This window comes from Lissotriton helveticus, chromosome 6 (genome assembly GCF_964261635.1).
Source record: "Lissotriton helveticus chromosome 6, aLisHel1.1, whole genome shotgun sequence".
NCBI lineage: Eukaryota > Metazoa > Chordata > Amphibia > Caudata > Salamandridae > Lissotriton > Lissotriton helveticus.
In genome coordinates, this window is record NC_136067.1 from 227,452,451 (window position 1) to 227,479,598 (window position 27,148).

The 27,148-nt window shown below is 48.5% G+C and overlaps 1 protein-coding gene across 13 annotated transcripts in view; it reads left to right on the top strand.

The window, feature by feature from the left end:
- TDRD6 (tudor domain containing 6) overlaps positions 1 to 27,148 on the top strand; it is a 2,679,339-nt gene that overhangs the window by 1,130,207 nt on the left and 1,521,984 nt on the right. For all 13 annotated transcript variants that reach the window (XM_078647663.1, XM_078647665.1, XM_078647668.1 and 10 more), the window contains one exon: positions 19,307 to 19,402. In XM_078647663.1, coding sequence (XP_078503789.1) covers positions 19,307 to 19,402 — 96 coding nt within the window. The remainder of the gene's footprint in view (positions 1 to 19,306; positions 19,403 to 27,148) is intronic.

Below are 27,148 nucleotides of genomic sequence, written 5' to 3' on the forward strand. Positions count from 1 at the left end.
GGGATTTTCGCTCAATTACCAAAAGTCCCATCTTCAACCCGCACATGTACAGCAGTACCTAGGCGCGGAAATAAACACGCTCGCTGCAACAGCGCAACCAAACTCAGCAAGAGTCAACAGCATGCGAATGCTCATTCAGAAATTCAGGTCACAACACTCACTCCCAGCGCAGGTGTTCATGCAACTAATAGGCATGATGGCCTCCTGCATCTTTATAGTCCCCCACGCGAGGCTACACATGCGTCCGCTTCAGGAATACTTGGCGCGCCAGTGGAACCAGGCTCATGGACAGCTGAAAGACCTAGTGTTGGTGACCGGTCGTGCATACAACTCTCTGCATTGGTGGAGCACACAAAACTTTGCAGGGGACGACCGTTCCAAGAGCCTGTGCCACAGATAGTACTGACAACGGACGCATCTCTCCAAGGCTGGGGGGCGCATGTCCTCCACTATACAGTGCAGGGACTATGGACACCGCGACAGCAGAAAATGCACATCAACCTATTGGAACTGATGGCAATCTTCATGGCAATGAAGGCATTCAAGTTGTATCTCTGCAACAGTTGTGTTGATCCGGACGGACAACATGACTGCCATGTATTACATCCAGAAGCAGGGAGGGACACACTCCCCACAATTGTCACACCTAGCGCAGTGCATGTGGAAGTGGGCCATTCAGAGGAACATGTTCCTCATGGCGGAACACCTCCCGGGCAAGGACAACCAGATGGCGTATCTGCTCAGCAGATACAGCCACCAAATGCACGAGTGGGAGATACATCCCTCAGTGCTCCAGCCCTATTTCCAGCAGTGGGGTCATCCAGAGATAGACCTCTTCGCCACACACGAAAACGCAAAATGCCGCGCCTTCGCCGCCAGGTTCCCACACCCGCAGTCTCAGGGCAATGCGATATGGATGAACTGGTCGAACAAATTTGCGTACGCCTTTACTCCAGCACCACTGATACCGCTGTTGGCACGCAAACTAAGGCAACACTCCATGACGCTCATCCTGGTTGCTCCAAGGTGGACGAGACATGCATGGTACACCACGTTCCTAGAACTTTCCGTGGTTCCCCACCAGCGCCTAAAACTCACACCCAGTCTCCTCACTCAGAGCCATGGAGACATTCAGCACCCAGATCCGCAGCAGTTGAGCCTTGCAATATGGCTCCTGAGGTCACAGAGTTTGGCTACCTCCGTCTACCTCCTGACTGTATGGACATCATAAAGGAAGCTAGGCGTCCCACCACCAGGGCCTGCTACGCGGCAAAATTGAAGCGTTTTGTTATCTATTGCTCCAACAATAACATAAATCCACTTGATGCTTCCACGCACAACATCATATGCTATTTGCTGCACCTGTACAGGTGTAACCTAGCGTATAGTTCCATCAGGATACATTTAGCAGCAATGGCGGCTTATCTTCAAAATAGACAGCACCTATCCCTTTTCAGAGTGCCAGCCATTAAAGCATTTATGGAGGGACTAAAAAGGGTCATTCCTCCAACACACCCGCCTTCGCCGGTTTGGAACCTCAACATAGTCCTCACCAGGCTCATGGGCCCACCATTTGAACCTCTCCACTCTTGTAAAATACAATTTCTCACATGGAGAGTGGCTTTTCTGGTCGCAATTACGTCACTACGACGAGTTAGTGAGCTGCAAGCCCTCACTATTCAGGAACCCTTCATTCAAATTCATGCTAATAGGGTTGTGCTGCGCACCAACCCCAAGTTTATGACCAAGGTAGTTTCACAGTTCCACATTAACCAAACTATCGAACTACCTGTATTCTTCCCAAATCCTGATTCAGTGGCAGACGGAGCACTACACACACTTGATGTTAAAAGGGCTCTCCTGTATTACATAGATAGAACTAAAGACTTCAAGAAAACTAAAAAACTATTCGTTGCCTTCTCTCCACAACACAAAGGCAATCCAGTTTCTAAATCAGGTATAGCCAGATGGATTGTTAAGTGCATCCAGATCTGTTATCAAAAGGCTAAACACACGTTAACAGTTCCCCCAAAAGTGCATTCCACACGCAAAATGGGGGCATCCATGGCTTTCCTAGGTAACATTCCTCTAGAGGACATATGTAGAGCAGCTACATGGACCACCATACACACATTCACCAAACACTACTGCGTGGATGTACACTCAAAACAGCAAGCTGCTGTAGGTCAGGCTGTTCTCAGAACTCTTTCAGACTGCTGCAGCTGGCACGGGCAACCGCCAATAAGGAGGGTACTGCTATTTATTCTATGCATAGATATAAATTCAGCCGCCCACATGCCTCGAACGGAATATGCTACTTACCAGTATGCATCTGTTCTTGGCATGTAGGGCTGCTGACATTTATATCGCCCGTCCTCCTCCCCGGTGCCTGTCGCAGCTGTAGCATTCACACTCATTCTAACGCATGGTCATCACTTACTATATCACACTCCATCTCTGCCACAATGGCGGAAAACAATCTGAGCATGGAGGGGATGCCCATGCGCACTGTAGTCCAGTGGAGGAGCCACCTATCTCGTGATACTTCGAAGACTTTCCAGGACAACAATGTGCAATCATCCGGACCCAACACTAGGCGGCGATCTATGCATAGATATAAATGTTCGAGGCATGTGGGCTGCTGAATTCATATCTATTGCATAGATCGCCGCCTAGTGTTGGGTCCGGATGATTGCACATTGTTGTCCTGGAAGAGTCTTCGAAGTATCACGAGATAGGTGGCTCCTCCTCTGGACTACAGTGCGCATGGGCATCGACTCCATCCCCAGATTGTTTTTTTTCCGCCATTGGGTTCGGATGCGTATTCGATTACTCAAGTTAGGAATCGACAAACTTTCCTTTGGCCCAAAGGCCTTTCCTATCGTCGGTATTGTGTTCCGATCGGTGCCCACTTCTGTTCCAGCTCAGTTCCCGAGTCGGACATCCAGAGGAGTCGCGTGGCTCTTCAGTGCTCGAGGCCCGGTCGACGCTACAGGCCTTCTTCGACGAACCATCATGGAACGGAGCCCGTTCAAAAGGTGCCCCATGTGCAACTCGAAGTATCCTCACATCAACATCCACCCGGTGTGCAACAAGTGCCTGTCGCCGGATCACGATGAAGCCAACTGTATGGCCTCTTCTCGTTTCCGCTCCAAGAAGACGATTCGACTTCGGCGGGTAGTGCGCCAGGAAGCCCAGCAGACGGCACCTGACCCGGTGAACATTTTCGATACCGAGGGAGAAGAGGCAGACGAGCCAGAAGATCAAGAGCCGATTTCCAATCCAGCGGCTGAGATCGACTCCAACTACGACGCAGACGTAGAAATGCTCGATGCAGAAGAAATCGTCGACGAGGTAGGAGACGACGATCAGGCCTATGGGGCCACGGAAGATAGCTCAAGCGAGGAGCTATGACCCGTTCAAACTATATATATATATACGGCTTAGGTCGAGGGATCGCCACATGGCCTTACCCAAGATCTTGCACCTAGTTCCACAGTCTCGCCTCCGGGCCCGGCTACGGACACTTCTAAAGAGCCACCATTGGTGAAATCGAAACCGAAAGAGAAAGCTTCGGTGTCTACAAAACCGAAAGTGCTAGAGGTGCCGTCGAAACAGAAAGCGCGTGTCGCCTTGGTCGGCTCCAAGTCTTCAGACCTGTCGGTGCAGACAAAGCCGAAAAAGGTTGTCGACCCGGTGAAGTCGCTCAAGGTCGTCGACCCGAAGACTTCGGCGACGAGGGCCGTCGACACAGACAAAGGACTCGGAGCTGCAAAGGTTGTCGATCCAGCGCGTCGGCCGGACAAGGCCAAAAGTACTACAACCCCCGAGTCCGCACCTGGTGGTGGCTCAAAGGCACCTGTCGAGTCGCCGCATCCGCCCGCCTCCTTCACGAAGCAGGTGTCTGAATCATTGAAACACATTAAAGACAAAGCTTCCGCTGTCGATCCGAAGGGTCCTTCCACGCCGAAGCCGGCCGCCAAAATGCAGAAGTCAACAGCACCTATTCAATTTACGCTGCCGCCGAAAGTGGCGCCGAAGGCGTCCTCGACGAAGAAGGTCGTCGAGGCGTCCATGAAGGTGTCCACGGGGCTGAAGCCTTCCCCTGCGGTTGTGGCCACAAAACATCGACAACCCCTGCTGGAGGAGCAGTCGGAACAATTCATCGATGCCGACACCGGTAAACTTTCGATTTACAAACAAAAGATCACACCAGCACAGCCTATGGAGTCCTACACAATTCCTTTGAAGAAAAAGAGGGATTCCACTGATTCACCCGTTCTTGTAGAACTGATAGCTCCACGTGGACAGGACACTGCTCCAATCTCGCCCACTTACTCAGAAGTGGAGGCTGGGGAAGGTGACTATGATGAGTACAACTACCCTGCCGACACTGATCCTGAAGATCAACATGAAACATGGGCTGATGCTGCGTACCCAGGGGATCCACAAACTGCCCCAGACACTCAAGTGTATAATACAACCAAAAACCATGACGTCCAGCTCCATGCTGACCCTATTGAGGTGGATTTTTTGTTTGACACCTTTTCCACCTCTGAAAAGACCATAAAGACTCTGCCTATGCTAAAGGGTGTCTTAAAACATGCTGCAGACATTTTTAAAGAGCCCACAAGGGCCAGAGTTATAAACCCCAGAATTGAAAAAAAGTACAAGCCGGCGCCTGGGGACCCTACCTACATCAAGGGCCAGTTGCCGTTAGACTCTTTAGTAGTTTCCAATGCCCGGAAGAGGGCAAACTCACAAACTACTGGTGATACTCCTCCCCCTGACAAGGAATCTAAAGTGCTAGAAGCATCAGGGAAAAGGGTAGCCGCTCAAGCAGCTAATATCTGGCGCATTTCAAACATTCAAGCACTCTTGGCCAGATATGACAGGGCACATTACGATACACTTGAGACCCTGTTACAACACTTGCCAGATGAATATAAAGAGTCAGCGGAGATGCTCATACAAGAAGGGAAACTCACCTCAAATGCTTCTATTAAGTGCGCACTAGACGAAGCAGACACCGCAGCCAGGGCCATTAACACCAGTGTGATGTTGCGGCGTCAGGCCTGGCTCAGAATCTCCGGGTTCAAGCCAGAGATACAAACCACCATCCTAAATCAGCCTGTAAACCCTGATCACTTATTTGGACCTGAGGTGGACACCACCCTGGAAAAAATCAAGGAGGACACCGAGACTGCAAAGTCCATGGGGGCTCTCCAGTCCCAGTAGTTCCGGGATGGTTCTTTTCGTCGCTCAAGCAATAGAGGTGTTTCCAGAGGCCAGCTGTCCCAGCAAACACAGTACACTAAAAGTGGCGCACAAACCTCATACAACAAACAGAGTAGAGGTGGCTATCGCGGAAACAGGGCCAAAGGCAGGGGTCGTGGAAACAACCGCTCCCGATCCTCCGCCGCCAACAAACAGTGACGCCTTGTCACTGCCCCCCCGACAATACCACACCAGTCAGGGGGAGACTCCAACAGTTCCTGTCAGTCTGGAAATCCATCACCACAGACAGGTGGGTCAGAAAGCTTATCCAGTACGGTTATTGTCTGGAGTTGACATCCACTCCACCCAACATACCCCCAAAACACCGTTCTATGTCCACAGAGCATTTGCACTTATTGCAGCAAGAGGTACTCGTCATGAAGCAAAAAGGGGCAATCGAGCTGGTACCAGTGGAACAAAGAGGCACAGGGGTGTACTCCCTGTACTTCTTAATCCCAAAGAAAGACGGGGCCCTCAGGCCGATACTGGACCTCAGGCCCCTAAACCAATACATTCTGTCAGAACATTTTCATATGCTCACGCTGCAGCAGGTTCTTCCGTTGCTCAATCAGGGAGATTTCCTCGCAACATTAGATCTAAAAGATGCATATTTTCACATTCCGCTACATCCGTCACACAGAAAATACCTCAGATTCACCATCCAGAATCAGCACTACCAATTCAAAGTCCTCCCTTTTGGAGTAACTACAGCGCCCAGGGTGTTCACAAAGTGCCTGGCGACAGTGGCCGCGCACCTCCAGAGACAAAACGTTCACGTCTACCCTTATTTGGACGACTGGCTTGTCCAAGCAAAGTCGGCCCAACAGTGCGCTACCAGCATGTCCCACACCATTCACCTTCGTCACAATCTGGGATTCTCACCAAATTACCCGAAGTCACACCTTCAGCCCGCCCATGTGCGGTAGTATCTAGGCGCGACAATAAACACTGGCAGCCACGGCACAGCCAAATTCAGTGAGGATCAACAGCATTCAATTGCTGATACAGAAATTCAGGCCGCAACACTCGCTCCCAGCACGAGTGTTCATGCAGTTGATAGGCATGATGGCCTCCTGCATCTTCATAGTCCCGCACGCGAGACTACATATGCGTCCGCTCCAAGAGTGCTTAGCACGTCGGTGGAATCAGGCTCACGGGCAGTTAAAAGACCTAGTGTTGGTGACCGGTCGTGCATACAACTCTCTGCATTGGTGGAATCCACACAACCTTTGCAAGGGACGACCATTCCAGGAGCCTGTGCCACAGATCATCCTAACAACGGATACATCTCTCCAGGTTTGGGGAGCTCATGTACTCCACTACACAGTGCAGGGAATATGGACAACGCAGCAAAAGAGGATGCACATCAACCACCTAGAGCTGATGGCAATCTTCATGGCAATGAAGGCATTCAAGGTACACTTGTGCAACAAGGTTGTGTTGATCCGGACGGACAACATGACGGCCATGTACTACATTCAGAAGCAGGGAGGTACACACTCTCCACAGTTGTCTCATTTAGCTCAGAGCATGTGGAAGTCCGCCATTCAGAGGAACATCTTCCTCATGGCGGAACACCTCCCTGGCAAGGACAATCAGATGGCGGATCTGCTCAGCAGGTACAGCCACCAAATGCACGAGTGGGAGATACATCCATCAGTACTCCACCCGTACTTCCAGCAGTGGGGTCATCCAGAGATAGAGCTGTTCGCCACAAGGGAAAACGCCAAATGCCAAAGCTTTGCCGCCAGGTTCCCGCACCCACAGTCGCAGGGCAATGCGATAGGGATGAACTGGTCAGGCAAATTTGCGTACGCTTTTCCCCCAGCACCTCTAATACCGCTGGTGGCACGAAAGCTAAAGCAACACTCGATGACGCTCATCCTGGTTGCTCCTACGTGGGCACGCCAACCATGGTACACCACGTTTCTAGAACTTTCCGTGGTACCGCATCAAAGGCTGCACCTCACACCCAGACTTTTGACGCAGAGCCATGGCGACATTCAGTACCCAGATCCGAACAGCTCAACCTGGCGATCTGGCTCCTGAGGTCTTAGAGTTTGGCTACCTCAACTTGCCTCCAGACTGCATGGATATCATACGGGAGGCAAGAAAGCCCACCACCAGAGCATGCTATGCGGCAAAATGGAAGCGGTTTGTAATTTATTGCGTAGACCACAACATAGACCCGCTAGACGCGTCTACGCACGACATCATTTGTTATCTGTTACATCTTTATAAATGCAATCTAGCCTATGCTTCCATTCGAATACATTTATCCGCCATAGCAGCTTATCTCCAAAAAAGGCAGCATCTCTCCCTTTTCAGAGTGCCTGCCATTAAAGCCTTTCTGGAAGGACTCAAACGAGTCATTCCTCCCAGGACCCCACCTGCTCCTGAATGGAATCTTAATGTGGTCCTCACCCGACTAATGGGTCCACCTTTTGAACCTCTACATTCATGCGAGATTCAGTTCTTAACATGGAAAGTGGCTTTCCTAATAGCCATTATGTCACTGCGACGTGTTAGTAAACTCCAGGCACTTACTGTCCAAGAGCCATTCATACAAATTCACTCCAACCGGGTGGTGCTGCGCACTAACCCTAAATTTCTTCCAAATGTGGTTTCACAGTTCCATATCAATCAGACTATTGAACTGCCTGTGTTCTTCCAAAATCCAGAGACAGTGGCAGAAAGAATGCTCCACACTCTTGACGTAAAAAGAGCTTTAATGTATTACATTGATAGGACCAAAGATTTTAGGAAGACGAAACAACTCTTTGTTGCCTTTTCCACACAACACAAAGGCAACCCCATTTCCAAAGCAGGTATAGCCAGGTGGATCGTTAAGTGTATTCAAATTTGCTATCAAAAAGCTAAGCGCACTTTAACAATCCCCCCCAAAGGCCCACTCCACCCGCAAGTTGGGGGCCTCCATGGCTTTCCTTGGAAATATCCCTTTGGAAGACATTTGTAGAGCAGCCACATGGTCTACCCCACACACATTTACAAAACACTATTGTGTAGATGTGCACTCCAAGCAGCTGTAGGGCAGGCTGTTCTAAAAACACTTTTTCAAACTGCTGCAGCTGGCACAGGCGGCCGCCGCTAATGGAGGGACTGCTATATATTCTATGCAATAGATATGAATTCACCAGCCCACATGCCTCGAAACCGAATATGCTACTTACCAGTATGCATCTGTTCTTGGCATGTAGGGCTGCTGACATTCATATCGCCCGCCGTCCTCCCCAGCGCCTGTAGCGGCTGCAGCACTTACTTACTCTTAGCATGGTCATCACTCACAGTGTTACACTCCATCTTTGCCACAATGGCTAAAAACAATCTGGGGATGGAGTCGATGCCCATGCGCACTGTAGTCCAGGGGAGGAGCCACCTATCTCGTGATACTTCGAAGACTCTTCCAGGACAACAATGTGCAATCATCCGGACCCAACACTAGGCGGCGATCTATGCAATAGATATGAATGTCAGCAGCCCTACATGCCAAGAACAGATGCATACTGGTAAGTAGCATATTCGGTCAGCAGCCCTACATGCCAAGAACAGATGCATACTGGTAAGTAGCATATTCCTTACCGAAGGTAAGTAACTCGTACATTCCCTTTCTGCTTTGGGAGCCCACAGGCCCTTCAAGACTGGGACCATTCTCTTTTGTACGGTATTTTTCACTGGTCAAGGTGACGTTTCTGGGTCATACCCATTACTTTGTAACCACGGTGCAGGCAGCAGCATCGGACGGTGCAAAGCGTCGTCGTGGTGAGACCAGGGCTGCCGTGTAATGGAAGTATGTGTCCACCACACAGGCAACGGTGTTGATGACAGTGTGAAGCATAGTAGTCTGTGTGGTCGGGGATGCAGTGTAGTTTGGGTTGGTGCTGCGCTCACCCAGTGAGCGGTGGCGTTGGTGCAGGCAGCATCGGTGACTGTCTGCGATGTATTTCTTGCAGGTTATAGCTCAGCAAACACCTCCAAGGGCCCAGAACTGAAGTTGGCACCACAAACTCCCAGTAGTTGAGTTCAAGTGCTGTAGGTGAAGTCTTTTGTGTCCCTGAGACTTCTAACCAGGAGGCAAGCTCACACAAGCCTGTGGATAAACTTCACAAGCAGGATACCTCAAAGTCCAGTATTTTTCCTCTCCAAAGCAGAAGCAGCAACTGCAGGCCAACCCAGCAAAGCAACACACAGCAAAGGGGCAGTATTCGTCCTTACAGCTCTTCTCCTTGTCAGAGTCTCCTCTTGGTCCAGAAGTGTTCTAAATGTCCGGGGTTTTAGCTTCAATACTTGCACTCTTTTGACCTTTGAAGTAGACATTCTTCAAAGGATAGTCTTTCCAATGCACAAGTTCTTCTCCTGCCTGGTGGTGGTTCCAGACACACTCCATGGGAGTGGAGATAGCACCGTGAGAGGCCAGGCACAACTCCATTCAGGTGTAGGTATCAACTTTTGCCACCACTCTAGCTCAGCAAGGCCGATCAGCCTGGTGATGGGCCATTAGGATATGCAGGGCACACCTCAACTCCTTTTGTTGGACTGTCTAGAGTGAATGCACAAACAGGCCCCTGTCAGTCTAAATCCGACTTGGTTTCCTCAAGTCGGCAGAGGCACATGATAGTTAAACAAGATAATGACCACTTTCTAAAAGTGCCATTTGCAACACACAATTTCAAAAGCATCTTTACTAAAAGATGTGTTCTTAAAATCTGGGCTCAGAGAGCCCAAACTCAAAATCTCTAGCTGTTCCCAATTACAATTTACAACGCAGCTCCAACTATAGTCTGTTGAAGCTAGTACTTACAATAGTGAAAAATGAACTTGGTAGTATTTCACTATCAGGTCATTTAAAACACACCAGTCCATGTCCTGCTTTTCACATACACTGAACCTGTCCATGGGATAGCTTGGACTTACCTTGGGGGCGCCTTACATGTAGTCAAAGGGAAGGTTTGAGCCTGCAAGTGAATGCACTTGCCAGGTCGACATGGCAGTTTTAAACTGCACTCATGTCTCGCTAAGCATGGAGTGAGTCGCATGTCGCGGTAGCTCCGGTCTGCTGCTTCCTTAAGCCTTTACTGCGGCATCAGAGCTTTTTTGGCGGTGCTAGTTGGAGTACATAGGCGCCGGAGGTGACTGGGAATCTCTTGCTGGTTTGGCACACGCCTTGGACTGTTGGCGGTGGTGCCCCTTGCGGCTTTGCTGCTGAGGCCAGGCTCATGAGCCTGCGGCTTCAGTTTTCTATCCCCCTGGAGCTGGAGCCCGCCAAGCCAGCGAGGCTCTTTCCCTGCCACGACACCCCAGGGCGCCCAACCTGTTTTCCTGACGTTCAGAGTGGAGGTCCGGGTGGCCATAACCGATTGTTTGGGGACACAGGGTGTGTTGCCCCGGGACTGGTGTGGGGGCCGCCATCTTGCGTCTTCCAACGCACCGCGGACCTCTCGACTGCCTCCCTGCCACCTCCCGGTGGCATTGCTTGGTGCGCCTGGGTGCCGGAGGTATCTGAACACCTCCTGCCTGTCTGGCACACCCCTTGGACTGCTGGTGACTTTGGTGTGGGGGTCTGCCCTGTGTGCACGCGGCTGCCCTCTTATGTCATATGGGCCTGGCGAGTTCTTTGATGGCGGGGGCCTGCTACTGACCCTCGGGGGCACTCCAGGAGGCTCTGCCTGGATCTCTAGGGACTGGAGCGAGTCCTGGTGGCTTGGGCCCATCTTTCTGGCACGCGGATGGTTGTCTCGCTCCACGGTCTTTGGGAGCTCCGCCATCTTGGTCTTCCTGGCGTGGCAAGGGAGAGCGGACTGCGGAGCCGTTGGCGGACTCTTTGACACAGCATCAGCCCTCTGGAGGCCCTGCTCAGCTACCTCCCGCACTAAGGTGAGTGGTGGCTCCCACCAGCCTCTCCCCCCCCCCCAACCTATCTACTCTCTTTGCTTCTGGCCCGCACTGCATCTGGACTGGCTTTGCTGCTCCCCCGGTATCTTTAAGGCCTGCTGGAGGAGGTCCTCTCAATACCTGCAAGCTCTTGAGGCACTGGAGTCCTCACCTTCTGCCTGGGTTGCGTCTGCTGGGGGCCTTCCCGCTCCTACCTTCCGGAGCCCTGCTGCCGGGCCGCACTGGGGCTTCTTGGTGCATTGCATGGAGGGCCTGGTTGTGCTGTTCCCCACGCACCCTCGTAGGTGGCCTACTCCGTCTGCTACATACCTGGTTCTGGCTTCTTTGGGGCTGGGGGAGCTGCCACATCTGGTGCGGTTCCATGTGTCCGATATCTCCATCTCGGATCATGCCCATGTGGAGCTCTTGTTGCATGACCACACATCTCACTCAAGTCACCCTCCCTGTTGGCGACTCCCTCCCCAGGTTCTCCAGCATCCCGTGGACGTATCTGACATCCGTGAAGCTATCATATCCTATTGCTTGTCTAATGACCTACCTGAAACTCCTTTCCCCTTGGTCTGGGATGCTTTTAAGGCCACGATCCGGCGTCGTATCACCTCCATTGCAATAGCTCGGGCCCGGGAGGCTCATCTCTTTGAGGACACGCTGTCCTGTGACTTAAAAATGCTAGAAAAACTGGATCAGGAACATCCTCTTGCCCTTCACAAGTGACGCCTGGCCATGCTCCCTGGCCAGCTGTGGGCCTATAGAACTAACATGGCAGAGTATGATCTTCTGGCGCTGAAGCAAAGGTATTATGAAGGGGGGGGGGGTGTAAGGTGGGAACGGTTCTGGCTTGTCACCTCCGGAAGTGGTCCGCAAAGGCGCCCATTACATTAAATAAAATCAGATGACGGCACGTGGGCTACCACTGAGGCCGCTAAACTAAAAGCCTTTCACGACTACTCCTATCTCTCTACGCACTGGATCCACCCAACTTGGATCGGATCCAGGCAGTGCTGGCGGAATGTAATTGGTCCCCGATCAGTCGACACCATGCACAACTCCTTGAGGACCCAGTTATGCTGAAGGAACTCACTGGTGCTCTAATAGCCCTCCCCCTCTGCAAATCCCCTTGTCCGGATGGCCTCTCGGTCTCTTTATTGCGCTTTTCTTCCGCAGCTCCAGGAGCACTCACTTCGCCTTTTTATCTCCTTCTCAGATACTGGAGGTCCCTCCACCTCTATGGCGCTGGCCGAGATTGCACTGCTTCCCAAACCAGTGAAGGATCTCACATTATGTTTCTCTTGCCACCCCATTGCGCTTTTAAACACAGACCTTAAACTCCATACCAAAATTCTGGCCAAACGACTCGAACCGCATCTACCCTGGTTTATCGAGCCAGATCAGGTTGGCGTCATTCGCCATTGGCATGGCGCGAACAATGTGTGGTGCATCGCTCACTTGGTTGGGAAGGCTCATTACTGGAACACACCCACGTGCCTATTGTCACTCGATGCTGAAAAAGCATTTTACTGTGTGGAATGGGCCTTTCTCTGGGCTGTCCTGCATAAGATGGAGCTGGGTCTCCGGATGATTGCTAGGATAATGGCTTCCTACATCTCACCCCTAACCCAGGTACGGATCAACGGCCAACTTGCGGGTCCCATCTGTCTACAGGGGCACCCGACAGGACTACCCTTTATCCCCCTTATTATTTGCGCTCGTTGTAGAGCCACTCAGTCATGATACACCAGTCTCCTGATATTACTGGCATTACTCTTGAAGATGTGGACCATAGAATAGCTTTGTTTGCGGATGACCTTCTCACATTATCCCGCCCACAAACCTCTTTACCCGCCCTTCATGGGCTGCTTCAGTCTTTTAAACTTGTTTCGGGCCTCAAAATTAACCACGCTGAATTGTGGCCCTTGAAGCTCAACTTTCCTTCATCCGGGATTCCTGTGCTCCAGTCTCTTGTCCCGTACCAATGGGCTTCCCATTTGATACCTAGGTCTCAACTTGACCTCTAAACTTAACACGTGGTCGCAAGCCAATTGGGAAGAATGTAAAAAGCCATTTTAGAGGAGATGTGCACATGGAAGACGCTACCCCTTTCCTGGCTGGGCCGCCTGAATGCAGTTAAAATGTTAGTGCTACAGGAAATATGATAGCTCTTCCAGACTTTACTTATGCCTTTCCCACAGCACCAGATTCAGTACCTTCAGCGTGAACGCACTAACTTCATTTGGGGAGGGCATCGGCTGCGCTTCTCTAATAAAATACTTCTGCTACTGGGGGGGAGAGGGGATATGGGGTAGGGCTGGCTTGCCCCAATTTAATGGAGTATTATAGGGCCTCTCACCTTTGGTTTATTTGGGAATGGACTGCGTGGGAGAGTGAGGTCTGGTGTCATATGGATAGGGCAGTGGCCGGCAGACCCATATGGGGATCTCGCCTTGCTCCCACTGGAGGCTCTCGCGCAGCGCCTGTATGGCCGTCCCAACAAAAACTGTGCTAGATATCTGGGATAAGCTAGCATTGTCCAGTGGTTTTACTTCTTTCCAGTCTCCTCACACTCTTATCGCACGCAAACCACACTAGCCACCTGCCTTGCAGTCACACTCCTTCTTGGGTTGGTCAGATGGGGGTGCCGGACTCTCTAGGACCTTTTTAAGGGGGACTCCTTTAAATCCTTCGAACAATGCAAAGAGGACTTTCAGCTTTCCGAAGGGGCTAGACTACTGTACCTTCAACTTCGGCACTTGGCTACAGGCGTCGTCCTCCGCTCACGGAGCCACCCGCCTGTGTACCCCCATTGAACGGCTGGTGCGTTCCTTTGACAACTCCCGGGGTCTGACTCATCATATCAAGTACTTTAACACACGCCTCGTATTATCCTGCATCACTATCAGGCAGGATCGCATTCTCACGCCTTCACAGTGGGACCATCTGTGGCACAACATTTTGAGGGTTTTCCGCAGCATTCCTCAGAGGGAAACTGCATACAAAGTTATGACGCTATTTGTTGCCGTTGTACAAGCGCTTTTGGAGAATTTCTTCACACCTAGTGGCCTTGCCACCTCTTGACCACCTATTGGAAGGAGGTCCTTAGTCACAGAAAACAGGTGATTGGTTACCGATTGCCCGAAACCCCGTCCATTCATTTTAGGCCTCAATCCTGTCAACCTACTTTCCATGACGCACAGGGATTGGCACTTAAGCCTACACATGCTTGGCGCAGCTAAATTAATCATAGTCTGGAAGAAGGCTGAAACAGCTCTAGTGAATGTCTGGTTCACTCGCCTGTGGCATACTGTGGCAATGGAGTTACGGCGCTTTTTCAATTTCAAGACAACAAATTTACCAAACTATGGCAACCGTTGATAGATTATTTTTGCAAACTTGAACATACCCATCTTCAGCCCCTGAAGCTTCGGGCTTTACACCTCTTTGAGGATAACTTACTCCCCTCTGATGCAGACAGTCGGCATTTCTATTGGGCCCCAGAGTCTATCTTCACTACCTCTACAAGTAGTCACACCCCTCTCCACTCCATGCCCACTTCCACGCACAGGGTGGTCAGAAAATAGATGCAAAATGCTTTGCTTACCTCACCTATACATTACACAGCCTCCACCTCCAGTTGGACTCCTCCATCACTTCACCACTTTCCACAAGCAGGGTAGCCTTGCCCTCCCACAGGGCGCTGCTTTTGATCAATGATGGGTGTGACGCACCACACCTTTGCTCCCTACGCTTTTTTTTTTTTGTGTTTTATAAAGCGCACAGCTGCCCCAACGGGGCGTCCCGGCGCTGGTAAAACTGGGAACAGTGGGGGTAGGAAAAGAGGAGAACATTATATGGAGAAAAGGTGGGTCTTTAGTGACTTTCGAAAAGCCGCTTCAGTTTAACAGGCACGTAGAGTAACCGGAAGCTTGTTCCAACACTGAGTGGCGCAAACCTCGAATGTTTTCCCTCCGGCACGAGTACGTTTGAATCTTGGGGTTTCCAGGAGAAGTAGGGAGTTAGAACGTAATGTTCTGGCCTTGACATACGGCCTCAGAGTGCGTTTCAAGTGGGCCGAGCCATTGCCCTTAGAAGTGCGAAAAGCCAGAGTCATGGCCTTGAATACACATCGCTTGGCAATAGGTAGCCAATTCAGTTTTGAGAGGAGAGATGTGATGTCTAGCTGGGATTCTCTCCACCAGCCGAGCAGCAGCATTTCGGACGGTCTGTAATTTATGGCAGAGGCCTGCTGTGATGCCAAGATATAATGCGTTGGCGTAGTCAAGGTGAGATGTTATCAATGCTTGTACCACAGTCTTACGGCAATCTGCCGGCAGATAGTTGATAAGCCGGTTAATCGTCTTGATCTTTGCAAAACAAGATGCTGCTACTGTTTGGACCTGAGCATTAAAACTAAGATGATTGTCCCTACGCACTCCCAAGTTTCTCACTGAGTCATTGGGCGTGGGGGCTTGGCTCAGGTCATCTGGCCACCATAGATTGGAATCCAAAGGGGATGGTGAGTTAAAAAACAGGATCTCTGTCTTTCCTGCGTTGAGGCGGAGGGAGTTGGAATCCATCCAACTGGAGATGTCTCTAAGACAGGATTTCAGCGGATCGAAGGCAGAGGCAGAGGGGTCTCAAAGGTAAAAAGTAACTGAATGTCGTCAGCGTAGGAGGTGGATTTAATCCCAGTTTGCGCAATCAGTTTAGCCAGAGGGGTGAAATAAACATTGAACAAAAGCGGGCTCAGAGATGAGCCCTGAGGGACTCCCCATTTGAGTGGTCTAGCAGAGGAGGTATATGGAGAGGTATATACCTGCTGTGTGCGGTCACATAGGTAAGAAGAAAGCCACTTCAGAACCGTTCCGCCTATACCTAGGTCCCCCAGCCTTCTCAGCAAGATCTTATGAGAGACGGTGTCAAATGCTGCTGAAAGATCCAGCAGCACTAACACCGCCCTCGACCCCCCCAGTCCAATGACCATCTCACCGAGTCAGCCTTTTCAACAAGGGCTGACTCCGTGCTGTGGCCCGATCGAAAGCCGTGCTGGGAGTCATGTAGAAGCCCATTGGATTCGATGTAATTCGCCAGCTGGGAGTGTACCAGTTTTTCGAGGATCTTAGCTGGGGCAGGCAGGAGAGAAATAGGCCTGTAGTTACTTGGGTTATCAGGGTCCAAATTGGGTTTCTTCAGAATGGGGATCAGGGAAGCATGTTTCCATTTGGCGGGAAAGCAGCCCAATCTCAGGGATTCGTTCCAGATGTGGTTCAAGTAGGGATTGAGCAGGGGAGCCAGTTTCTGTATTGTTTGGCTGGCCAAGGATCATTAGGCGAACCAGACTTACATTTGAGTAGTTCTGCCATGGTGTCGGCTTCGGAAATGACTGCAAATTCTGTCAGAGTGGGGGACTGTGGCATGTAAGAGATGGATTCCTCTTTCGGACCTTCTCTGATGGAGATTGGGAAGGAGGAGTAGATGGTCTCGATTTCTTTCCTCAAAGAATTGCGAAAGTTTATCGCACAAAGACTGGGAGGCAGGCTGAATCCGAGTAGGCGCGTTGGGGTCCGTAAAGGACCTGACTATGCTGAAAATCTCCCTGGCGCCGTTATTAGCATGTTTAATTCTAGAGGCCAGAAAGTCCCTTTTGTGCTCCTCAATCATTCTGCGGTATTCTTTGAGGGCTTTCTTATAGATGGTTTTACTAGCCAGAGAATAGTTCTGCCTCCAAAGGCGTTCGAGAGATTTGCACGAGACCTTTTTCTGATAAAGCTCATTGGAATACCAGGGTGCAGATGGTGTAGCCCTGTAGGTTTTAATAGGTTTAAGTGGGGCCAAAGCCTCTAGGGCTTGGCTGATCCAGGCGTCCAAGTGGTCAATACCACTGTCTGGGTCAGACGATGGGATGGGTTGGGAACTTTTTAAGTATTCCTGGAGCGTTTCTGGAGTGATACAGCTCCAGTTTCTGCCTGATGCTTTAGGAGTGATAGTGAGTCTAGTAGAACAAAAAATGCCTATCTCAAAAGGGATGAGGAAATGATCCGACCAAATGACCGGGTTGGGGGAGGCTGCCCGAATACTTGGTAGGTTGGAACAGATCAGATCTAGTGTTTGTCCCGCTTTGTGCGTGGGTAGAGCTATTTTTTGCACTAGATTGCAAGCCGCCAGCGTGGAGATAAAATGTTGGCTGTGCGAACAAGATTCCTCATTTGCGTGGAGATTGAAGTCCCCTAAAGCAGTGAAATTGGCGTAGCGTGTGCTGAGCTGGATAATATAGTCTGCCAAGGCCGGCAGATGGGAGGTGTTGGAATGGGGGGGGGGGGCGGTAGACAATTATTCCCGAACAGGAGGTAGACGGGGAGATTTGAACACTGAAAGGTAGACCTTCTATACAATCAAGTCGGTCATATAAAGGGAAGGTAGCCGTCCATTTGGATTTATGGATTAGGGCAACGCCACCTCCCTGTTTACCATTGGGTCTGTTGGCACAGACGATACTGTAACCCTCCGGAAGGGCGAGGGTGATGGTGGGGTTCGTGGTATCATTCAGCCAAGTTTCTGTTAAGAAAAGCAGATCCCACTTGTTGTCCCGAAGGGACTGCCAGATGTCAATGGCATGTTTACTCAATGATCTGCAGTTAATCAACGCAGCTCTGAGGGTAAAAGAAGGGCAGGCTCCACAGGTGGGGGCAGAATTCAGAGCGCGAGCCGGACTGTAAGTGTGATCAAGGGGAGGAAGGGAAAAATGACAGACTTTATATACAAAGGCAAGGCTCCAGCGTCGGGGGTAGACCAGGGGCAGATCAAACATGGGGAAGGTCTCAGGGACATCAACTCAGTCCGAGTGTATGTTACGGTAGTATCGCTAATGATTCGGACAGGGGGATCGGCCCCGGCCGCGTCATGATCGCGGACGAGCGCAGACAAGCTTGCCTTAAGCGCGCCTTCGGTGCGCAATCGGCGCGCCCGCTGCGCTCGTCCGCTGCGCTTCCGGTACAGGCACATGTTTATAGGACTAGGATGGTGGCAGGGGGCATGGCCTAAAAGGGGGCATGTCCCTCTGCTCGGCCTGGGAATGGCGGCCGACGAGGCTCCAAGGGTTCTCTCTCTGCAGCGCTAGCTCCGCTGAGAGGGGGTACCTGCACGCGGTGATCAGCGTCAGAGGGCAGGGTGAGTGACTTTAAAAAGCGATACAAGCAAAAGTTTAAAATAAGTGCAAAATAACAATTTTTCCTACTCCCGGCTGAGCCTCAGGAGGGTCCAAGTTTTTGCTTTCACTTTCACTTGCTAATCTTTTGGAATACCTAATGTTGCTATGCTCGCTCCCCTCCCCTTCATCCTCGATCCTCTTTCGCTTCTTTTTTTCTTCTCTTCCTTTGTCCTCCGATAATCTCACTTGCTGATTTTATCAATTGCATTTTCAATAAACAGATTTGAAACAAAACTGCACTCACAGACCCTACAGTAGCTGGCCTGAGACCATTTTGCTGAAGGCACACTTGTAGCATTTGATTTATGGGCTCTGGGAATACACAGAGCACTATACTAGGTACTTAACAGTTAATCAGATATGCCAATCATGGAGAAGCAATTGGAATCACAATTTGGACAGGGAGCATTTGCACTGATCAGCAGTGCTACAGTGCCTAGAGTATGTAAACCAGCAAAAACGAAGTCCAGCACAGTCAAAAATACAGGTGGTAGAGGCAACAAGACAAAGGAAACCACGCCAAGGATGCCAGGTCTAACAAATATACACATATAAATTAACATGTATGACCTTCAGTTAAAAAAAGCCTATATTAAAACCAAACCTCTTAAAATCTAAAGACTATCCAGAGGATCTCTTGAAATTGTACTCTCTCTGACTGACATGCCGGAAGCTCATAACCTCATAACCTCAGCATTGCACTGAATAAGGTTTATAAGACCTAAACCAAGTGTTTTAACTATGCGTTTAAAGTTCTTCCCTCTCTTGCAAACATGTTAATCTGTAGCAGATAATTTCTCTGGTAAACCATATATTCAATTAACTTCAATATAGACTGTTATCTCGGAAATGAATTTTCTTTCTATTTTTTGTTGCATTTCTTTATTTTAAACATTTTTTTTTGGGCTTCTGTTGTAGAAATGTCGTCCAGCAGTGTGAAGGAAGGTACACTGGTCGTTCAGGACAAATCCCCTTTACAGACCATGACAAGTAATACAATGGATAGAAATAAAGGTACAGAATGGCTGAAGGCCTGTATTCGGATGTTATAGAGAATTGTTTAAATGTACACTTACGCTACACCTTCAGACAGAGTGAAATGGAGTGCAGTTCCATGCACGAAACTCATTAAATTCTCCTATTAATGAAAGAAATAAATTGCATTACATAATCGTTTGTCTATCAAGAAATGTCTAGACTTCTGAATATCACCCTTCTGTGTATCCATGCTTAAAGAACTGTAACTAGGGAGTAAACGCTTTGAAAAAAGTGCAAGAGTAATTCCACACTGCAAGTGTATTTATCCGCTTCCCATTTTGAACAGAAAGGTATTGTAGTAGAGCAACCTGGGCACCTAGGAGCCTTAGCCATTTAATAACCGAAATCCATGTTGAACGTATGTAATGGCAGTTGTACACATTGTTTGGAAGATCAAGCAGCCCTCAAATAGTACATAAAAGTATAGAAGGAATATAATATTCTTTACATATTCTGAATTTCTTGGACAGGGCGACGTAATGCATAAGAAAGTGTAAAAAAGCAACATAACCCGAATCTACTTATTTGCAGTGTGATGATAAAATCCACATTTTTCTTCCAGTTTCGTGAGATTTGCATTGCTGGATGGGGGTATGCATACACAAGCAAACAAAGTATGCCCTTATCGTTAAAGTACTGCTACTTCCCCAATAGTCCTAAAAAAAAAGATGGAAACCTCCATATGCCATTTACCTTTGTCTAGGCTATTGAAAAAGGATCTTGGCCCCTAAAGTAAAGTACATGAAGACTGAGTAAAGTTCGTCCCTCAGAATATGAGCCCACTATTATGTTAATCAAAACATCACATCAGCTGAGCATAGACGCTGAGATATCGGTCCCGAGCAGTCGAAGGGAAACGCGGCGGCCATCTTGGGGGTGGTAAGCACTGTGACGCGCTCTAGTTGACTATAAAAGGGGACGTCCACTCTCCGCGTAGCGGACGCGATTGCGGACGCGCCCGAGTCCTGCCCGAGTCCTGCCCTTCTGCGCCCGGGAAGCGCCAAGGACCACGAGGAATGTATCACATAACACAGGTCCTGGTATGTCTAGATCATATCTTTTATCTTTGAACAATCCCTCCCCGCATTGCCATGATATCCTTAAACCCGACACATGGCACGGCCCAATCCACTGCCAACACTGCAAGAAAACCTTTTGGCCAGAACCAGCATTCAATAAGAAGCCACGACGTATCACTTTACGAGGGGGACTCATTAATGCTAGATCTATGTGTAAAAATGCACAACACATTCATGATCTGATTACAGAAAGAAACTTAGATTGGCTCTTCATAACAGAATCGTGGTTAAAATCGTGGTGCAACCCAGACATAGTAGTAGCCCTCCCACAAGGATTTCAAATCCAACGTCTAGATAGACAAGAACAAAGAGGAGGGGGTTTGGCTATTATACATCGCGACACCATATCCTGTACCACCTATGTACTACCTGATATTAAGGGGGCAGAAGCCATGGCCTTCTGTCTAACCATCCATGATTCCCATAACTTTGTATATCGCCCCCCGGGACAATCCCAAGACGTTTTAGAGAGCATAGGGGATGTACTGAGCAATCTTACGCTCAGAGCTGCCCATTTTACACTACTAGGGGATCTCAATTTCCATCTAGATTCCCCTAAAGACCCAGGAGTAACGTGTTTTATGGAAATAATTAATGTCCTTGGATTAACCCTGTTAACCAATGAACCTACGCATAGCGCGGGCCATACATTGGACTGTATCTGCTCAAACTTTAACCTGTTGACCTGTTCATCTCCATTAGTCCAAACTTGGTCAGATCACAAGCTTATTCCTTTTGAGGTGACTTTTAATTCAACCCATAATACTCATGGAAACACAAAAATAAGATCTACAGGAGGGAAGAAACATGACTGGAAAAAAGTCCTTGCCCAACTAGATTTCCAAATAAACGTAACAGAGACCAAACCTATACTATCTGGCCACACTACAATAGATAATCAATATTTTTGCGATTGGATCACAGCTCTAAGTAACCAACCAGACTCGTTTAAGGAAAAACCTTCAAGGGGCAATAAAAACATAAGGAGCGCCCCCTGGTTCTCTCCCATTTTGAAGTGAACTAGGCAAAGTGAGATCATTAGAGCGTAGATGGCGTAGAAGGTATATGGAAGAAGACCGTAGGATCTACAAAGCAGCACGTAGGCAGTACCATGCCGCAATTAAACTAGCAAAAAAACTCCATTTCTCAGAGGCTATTGCCTCTTCGGGAAATGACCAAAAAGAAATATTTAAGATTGTAAACAGCTTTACTAATCCTAGGGCACTCGCGCAAGACATTCTGCCCTCGCTACCACTTTGCAACTCTATAGCTGATTACTTTGATAATAAAATTCAAGCTATTGTCAAGGAATTTCCACCTCCAATCTTAACTTCAAACTCCATTGAGAATAAAATGATAGAAGCAAGTAGAGAGAGCGACCCTAATAAGCCCCTTTTTAATGTGTTTGCTCCCATCTCTCTGGAGGAATCACGCCAGGCCATTCTATCTAGCAAGTCAGGATCACCATTTGATCCGTGTCCCCCCCCATGTTCTTAAGAGCCCTGGTCAATGAGGTTAATCCCATAGTTAATGGGATTATTAATTTGTCATTGGCGACGGCCGAGATTCCACCAGAAAGGAAATTAGCCGCGGTTAAGCCCCTTCAGAAGAAACCATTACCTGACCCTACAACCCTTTCTAACTTGAGGCCCATTTCACTGTTGCCTTTGCTGTCTTGGTTGACGGAGTCATTCGTCAATAGTCAACTTACCACATTCCTGGAAGATAACAACATCCTGCACTCAAATCAGTCGGGCTTTAGGTCCAAACATTCGACCGAATCTGCACTCCTGTTCTCTGCTGAATCCCTGCGCTCCGCCATGGACCAAGGGAAGAAAGCCGTATTGATATTACTCCATCTATCGGCGGCTTGATTGAACGTCTCCTGAGCGCAGGGATAGGAGGAGTAGTACTAGACTGGTTTAAAAACTTCCTGAGCCAAAGACGACAAATCACGGTGCTGGGTGATTTTAGATCTGATGAAAAATCTATCAGAACAGGGGTACCTCAGGGCTCTACTTTGAGCCCTGTACTTTTCAATATTTATATGGTACCCCTGATTGAGCTTATTTCTTCGTATCAGATCGGCACAATATCTTACGCCGACGATACGCCGCTCATCCTGGTACTCGACAGGGAGTCATTACAAGCGGAAGAAAACCTTAAAATTTGCTTAGCAGCGACATTTGAATGGATGAAATCCAACCATCTGAAGTGCAATTCTGGAAAAACAGAGATATTACCTTTTGGCCCGCAAAATCTGTTTTCCCCAAGCAGTGGTGGCCTGAAGGCGCTGAAGCTCCTCCAAACACCATTTCTTCTGCCCGTAACCTGGGTGTTAAGTTTGATGATGCATTATCTTTTAGGCAACAAGCCATTGGGGAAGCCAGCACATGTTTTTATATCACTAGAATGCTTAGGAAGTTTTTTGACCTCCTCCCATTGTCCACGAGAAAGACGGTAGCGGTGGCACTTATTACATCAAGACTGGACTACTGCAACAGCTTGTATGCGGGAGCTAATAAGTCCGTGCTCCATAGGTTGCAGATGGTCCAGCATGCCACCGCCCGCCTGGTTCTGGCCCAGGAAATCTTCGGCCTCGGCTGCACTTCATGCCCTCCATTGGCTCCCCATCCATAAGCGCTTGTTGTTTAAAATCTTGATCATCACTTTTAGAGCTTATCACGCACAAGGGCCCAGTTATCTTTCAAAAAACTTTAAACGGCACCTTCCGACCCGGAATCTGAGATCCTCCCACCTCAATCTGCTAGTTGTCCCAAAATTCAGGCTAGCCACTAAAGGTGGAAAATCCATTGTGGTATTAGGCTCTAGAGCCTGGAACAAACTTCCTCCCGCACTCCGTCTAATTCCATCAGAATCTCTCTTTAGGAAAGCCTTAAAGACCTGGGTCTTTACGCTCACTGATGCAGCCTGTAGGGCTCTAGTGTAAGGTTTTTGTTCTCAGGAGTTGTTCTAGCTAAACCACCCTTTGTCACTCTAGGGGGGCTCCACAGCACCAAGATGTTCCTTGGAGCGATAGAATGCGCTATATAAAAGCTATTTTACATTTACATTTACATTAAATATCGATGTTAATGCCCATAGTATGTCAGTAGAGGACATTCGGGAAAAAACCGAAAGGAAAACATAAAATACTCATTTAAAACCTACATTCAACACTTTCATCTTGGTAAATTTAGCAAATGAGCACCAAGATTAAAACGTTTCTCACAAATGAGGTCACATAACGAGTGAACGCGGTATATATTTAAACGTGACGCAAAAAGATGGATGGAATGCTGAACATAGTCCATCATTAACCGTCTGTCACAGATCTGGGTTAAATCAATAGTTGTTTTGCTCACTGTGCCATCCCAGTCTGTTCCCAGCCATATGCAAATGAGTCTTGACTCTGTTCCTCATGTAATGCCCTCCCTTACCCAGAAACAAACATCCTGGGTCCTGTTTCAGGGTATCGCCAGGCTAACTTGACTTCAATGGTCTTCCTTTTCAGATATGCAGTGCCTCTATAGTAAATCCTGGCATTGTGCACAAGAACAAATGATCCGAATGTGGTTAAACGATGGACAGACGTTAAGTAGGCAGAGGGTGGAGGATTATCTCAAGCACTATTTTGGGGGCTCATACAGTGTATAGTGTTCATAAAGAGAAACATTAACATTAAGAACCTGATTGCTCAATATTTTAATTGGGTCACTTTTAAAATACTTTTAATAAGTTTATTTGCTACATCGTACTAAAGGTGCTGAACAGAACGAATTGTGCTGAGCAGAAGTGGCAAAGCCAATGAATTAAGGCACACAGATCAGGCTTGAGATTAACTTCAGGTGCAGTTAAATCTAGACACAGTTCAGCTTTAATGAAAGTTCAACATTAATTTGGTAGGCCCCATTTTATGCTGCTTTCAATATTTGGTCTAGTAAAAATCAATATCTTTGGACACCTAAAACTATTTCTGAGAAGAGCTGTTGCTGTTGAGTAAATTACAAAATAGTGTGAACTTAATAGGACGTCCGGTTTGGATGGCTTTGCGAATCTGTGAGGCCCCACCCTTGTACACGTTCATCATTTTTTTTTTCCATTTGAGACCCTTGTATATAGTGTACTGTTTGTTATTTTCGTGAACAGAGTTATGCTCCTATATCATGGGTCAGAAAGTGCACCCTGTTTGAGTGGGCGTGACGGCTACGTTCTCAACCCAGATCGAGGTTTGATTGACAATGGTTGCAGTGTGGTTCTAGTCCAGAAAGACATCTTGGTATTTGCTCCTCTGTGTAGAGACTGTCTAAAGGTTCTTTCCAATGAAGGTCTGTCCATTTTGCCAAACTGGGATTATTTGCCTTCATTTTTGAAACCTAAATGTGGGGGTGTATGTTGTGTGTATGTGGAATGAGTGGTTCACAGCTGGATGGAAAATGGCAGGTACACGTTGGAACTTGCATATATAAATAAGTCTGTTTATTACAACACAATATCGATATCACATTGGTAGATCTCCTCCCTGCACTTAACCCCCCTGGCGAAGGGTTTAAAAGCAATGAGGGGAAGTAGCACACAATGCAGTTGTTTCCAGGGGGATACCTAACTGTTTTCTAAAAGTGGAATGCGAACTGCAACGGAGAACAGGACTTGGACCAGAAGACCCAGAGGAGATGGGGACATCAGGAACCACCCATGGTAAATATCCAGGAAGCCCACGGAGGCTGTTTGCAGGGTGAAACACAGCTGTGTGCCCAGTGCAAGTCAACTTAAAAGTTGCGATTGCAGTTTTGAAGAAAAAGGACCCTACCCAGCGGACTCTGAAGAACCCCTTTGCAAGACAATTGGTTGGAGATTCTTTTGAGACTTTAACAGCAAGACCAGGAGAAGCAGGAATCTTCCTTAGTGCAGTCTTTGTTCCAGTCGGAGTTCAACGAAGTCCAAGTGTCCAGACAATTGAAGAGCGACTTAGTTTTATGGTTGTCTAGTCTCGCCTACAGGTAAGCCCTTATGTACCCTAAGGAAAGTGTTGGAAGAATTCGAGGGTCCCTTACAGAGGAGGGTCTGGTCAGAGAGACTGTTATTCTCCTGTCCTTTGTCCAGTTTTGTGCCAGAGTGGGAACCATGGGTTCCGGAACTGGCTCGAACTGGAGTATGCAAGGAGGTCACCAAATGTGCCCTTCAAAGCAGTCTGGCGCTGGCAAGCGCTCCCACCCCAGCACAATACACCAATTCCGGTCTGGGAGGTGGCCACACCTCCCTGTGGCAGGAAATATTGTACTACCTTCCCCTTTTTGAGCTTGGCGCTGTCCTCCTGCTGCTGACTCGTGTCTGTGGTTTGCAGCAGCACTAGTTTGTTGACAGGCCCTGAAAGGCTGTTACCTGCATTCCTGGGGTGGGGGGGGGGACCCTGAGGAGCCTCCGAGTACATTGGATCATACTTCCAACTCGGTGTTTGGATAGGATACCAACAAGTTTGATACCAAACATTACCGGGTTCGGTGCAGCAACTATTGAGTTGGACATCTCGTAATGACTGTCCACTATATGTATTAAAATGGCTGACCACACTTACAAAGCCTGTAGAATCGACACTGGGTTTGTAGGGGGTGTCCTGCTCATCAATGTGCACCCTTACCTTTCTAACCAAGCACCCTGCCCTCAGAACTGAAGAGCCTGCGATTTGGGTGTCTTGTAGGTTTAAAGTGCAATCACCTCCGATATAAGGAAACCTATCTATCGTGAGAGGTGCAAGCACCATCAGACAGGCTGCAATGGCATGCCTGCAGTCAGTTTAAGTGGACTCCGTGGGTGGCATAACACATGGTGCAGCCCATTGGAGACTCTGGTGTACTTATGCCCTGCGTTCCTTAGTACCATATACTAGGGACTTATAAGGGTGCACCAGTATCCAGTTGTGGAGTTGCCAAAGTACTTACCATGTCAATTTAGGGGAGAAAGCTCAGTTGCTGGGTATCCTGATTATCAGGATCCTGGCAGACTAGGTCAAAAACAGACGCAAAGCAAAAAGTGGGGGTAACCATGAAAGCAGATCCTACTCCCCAACACTAGTTTGTTCGCATAGGCATGTCCATGTCCCAACTACATGGTGTTGCTTGGTGATTTACCTGCATGTAACTGCCTCAGCATTTACCAATATGTCGATGATACAGATCTTTACGGTAAAGTTACTTCTGTTTCAGACATCCAGTGCCTCGAACACTGCTTGAAGATATAGTCCTGGGTGTCCACCTCCTACCTGAAGTTCAGCAAAGACTGCCTATTATTTGCCAAGAAAAATAAACTGGATACAGTACGCTTCTTGCACAATGACCTGTACCTTGGTGGTTCACGCCCCAGCTTTCACTAAATGCCAAGTCACTTGGATTTACTCTAGACACCAATCTCACCCTTGTTGAAGCAAATTATTTTATTAGAAAAATGCTTAACATGCTTTGGTTCAATTTGCCTAACTAGTTTGCTTTAATAAGAGGGCTTGTCACATTGCATAAAAGTGCATGTTTATTTTTTGTGCACAAACATAACCTTTTTTTGTTTAATTTGCTTTTCAAAAATCCTCAAATCACCTGCAAGCCATTGTCTCAGTTGTGTGTGCAAATGTAACTTATCTCAGGCTTCCATG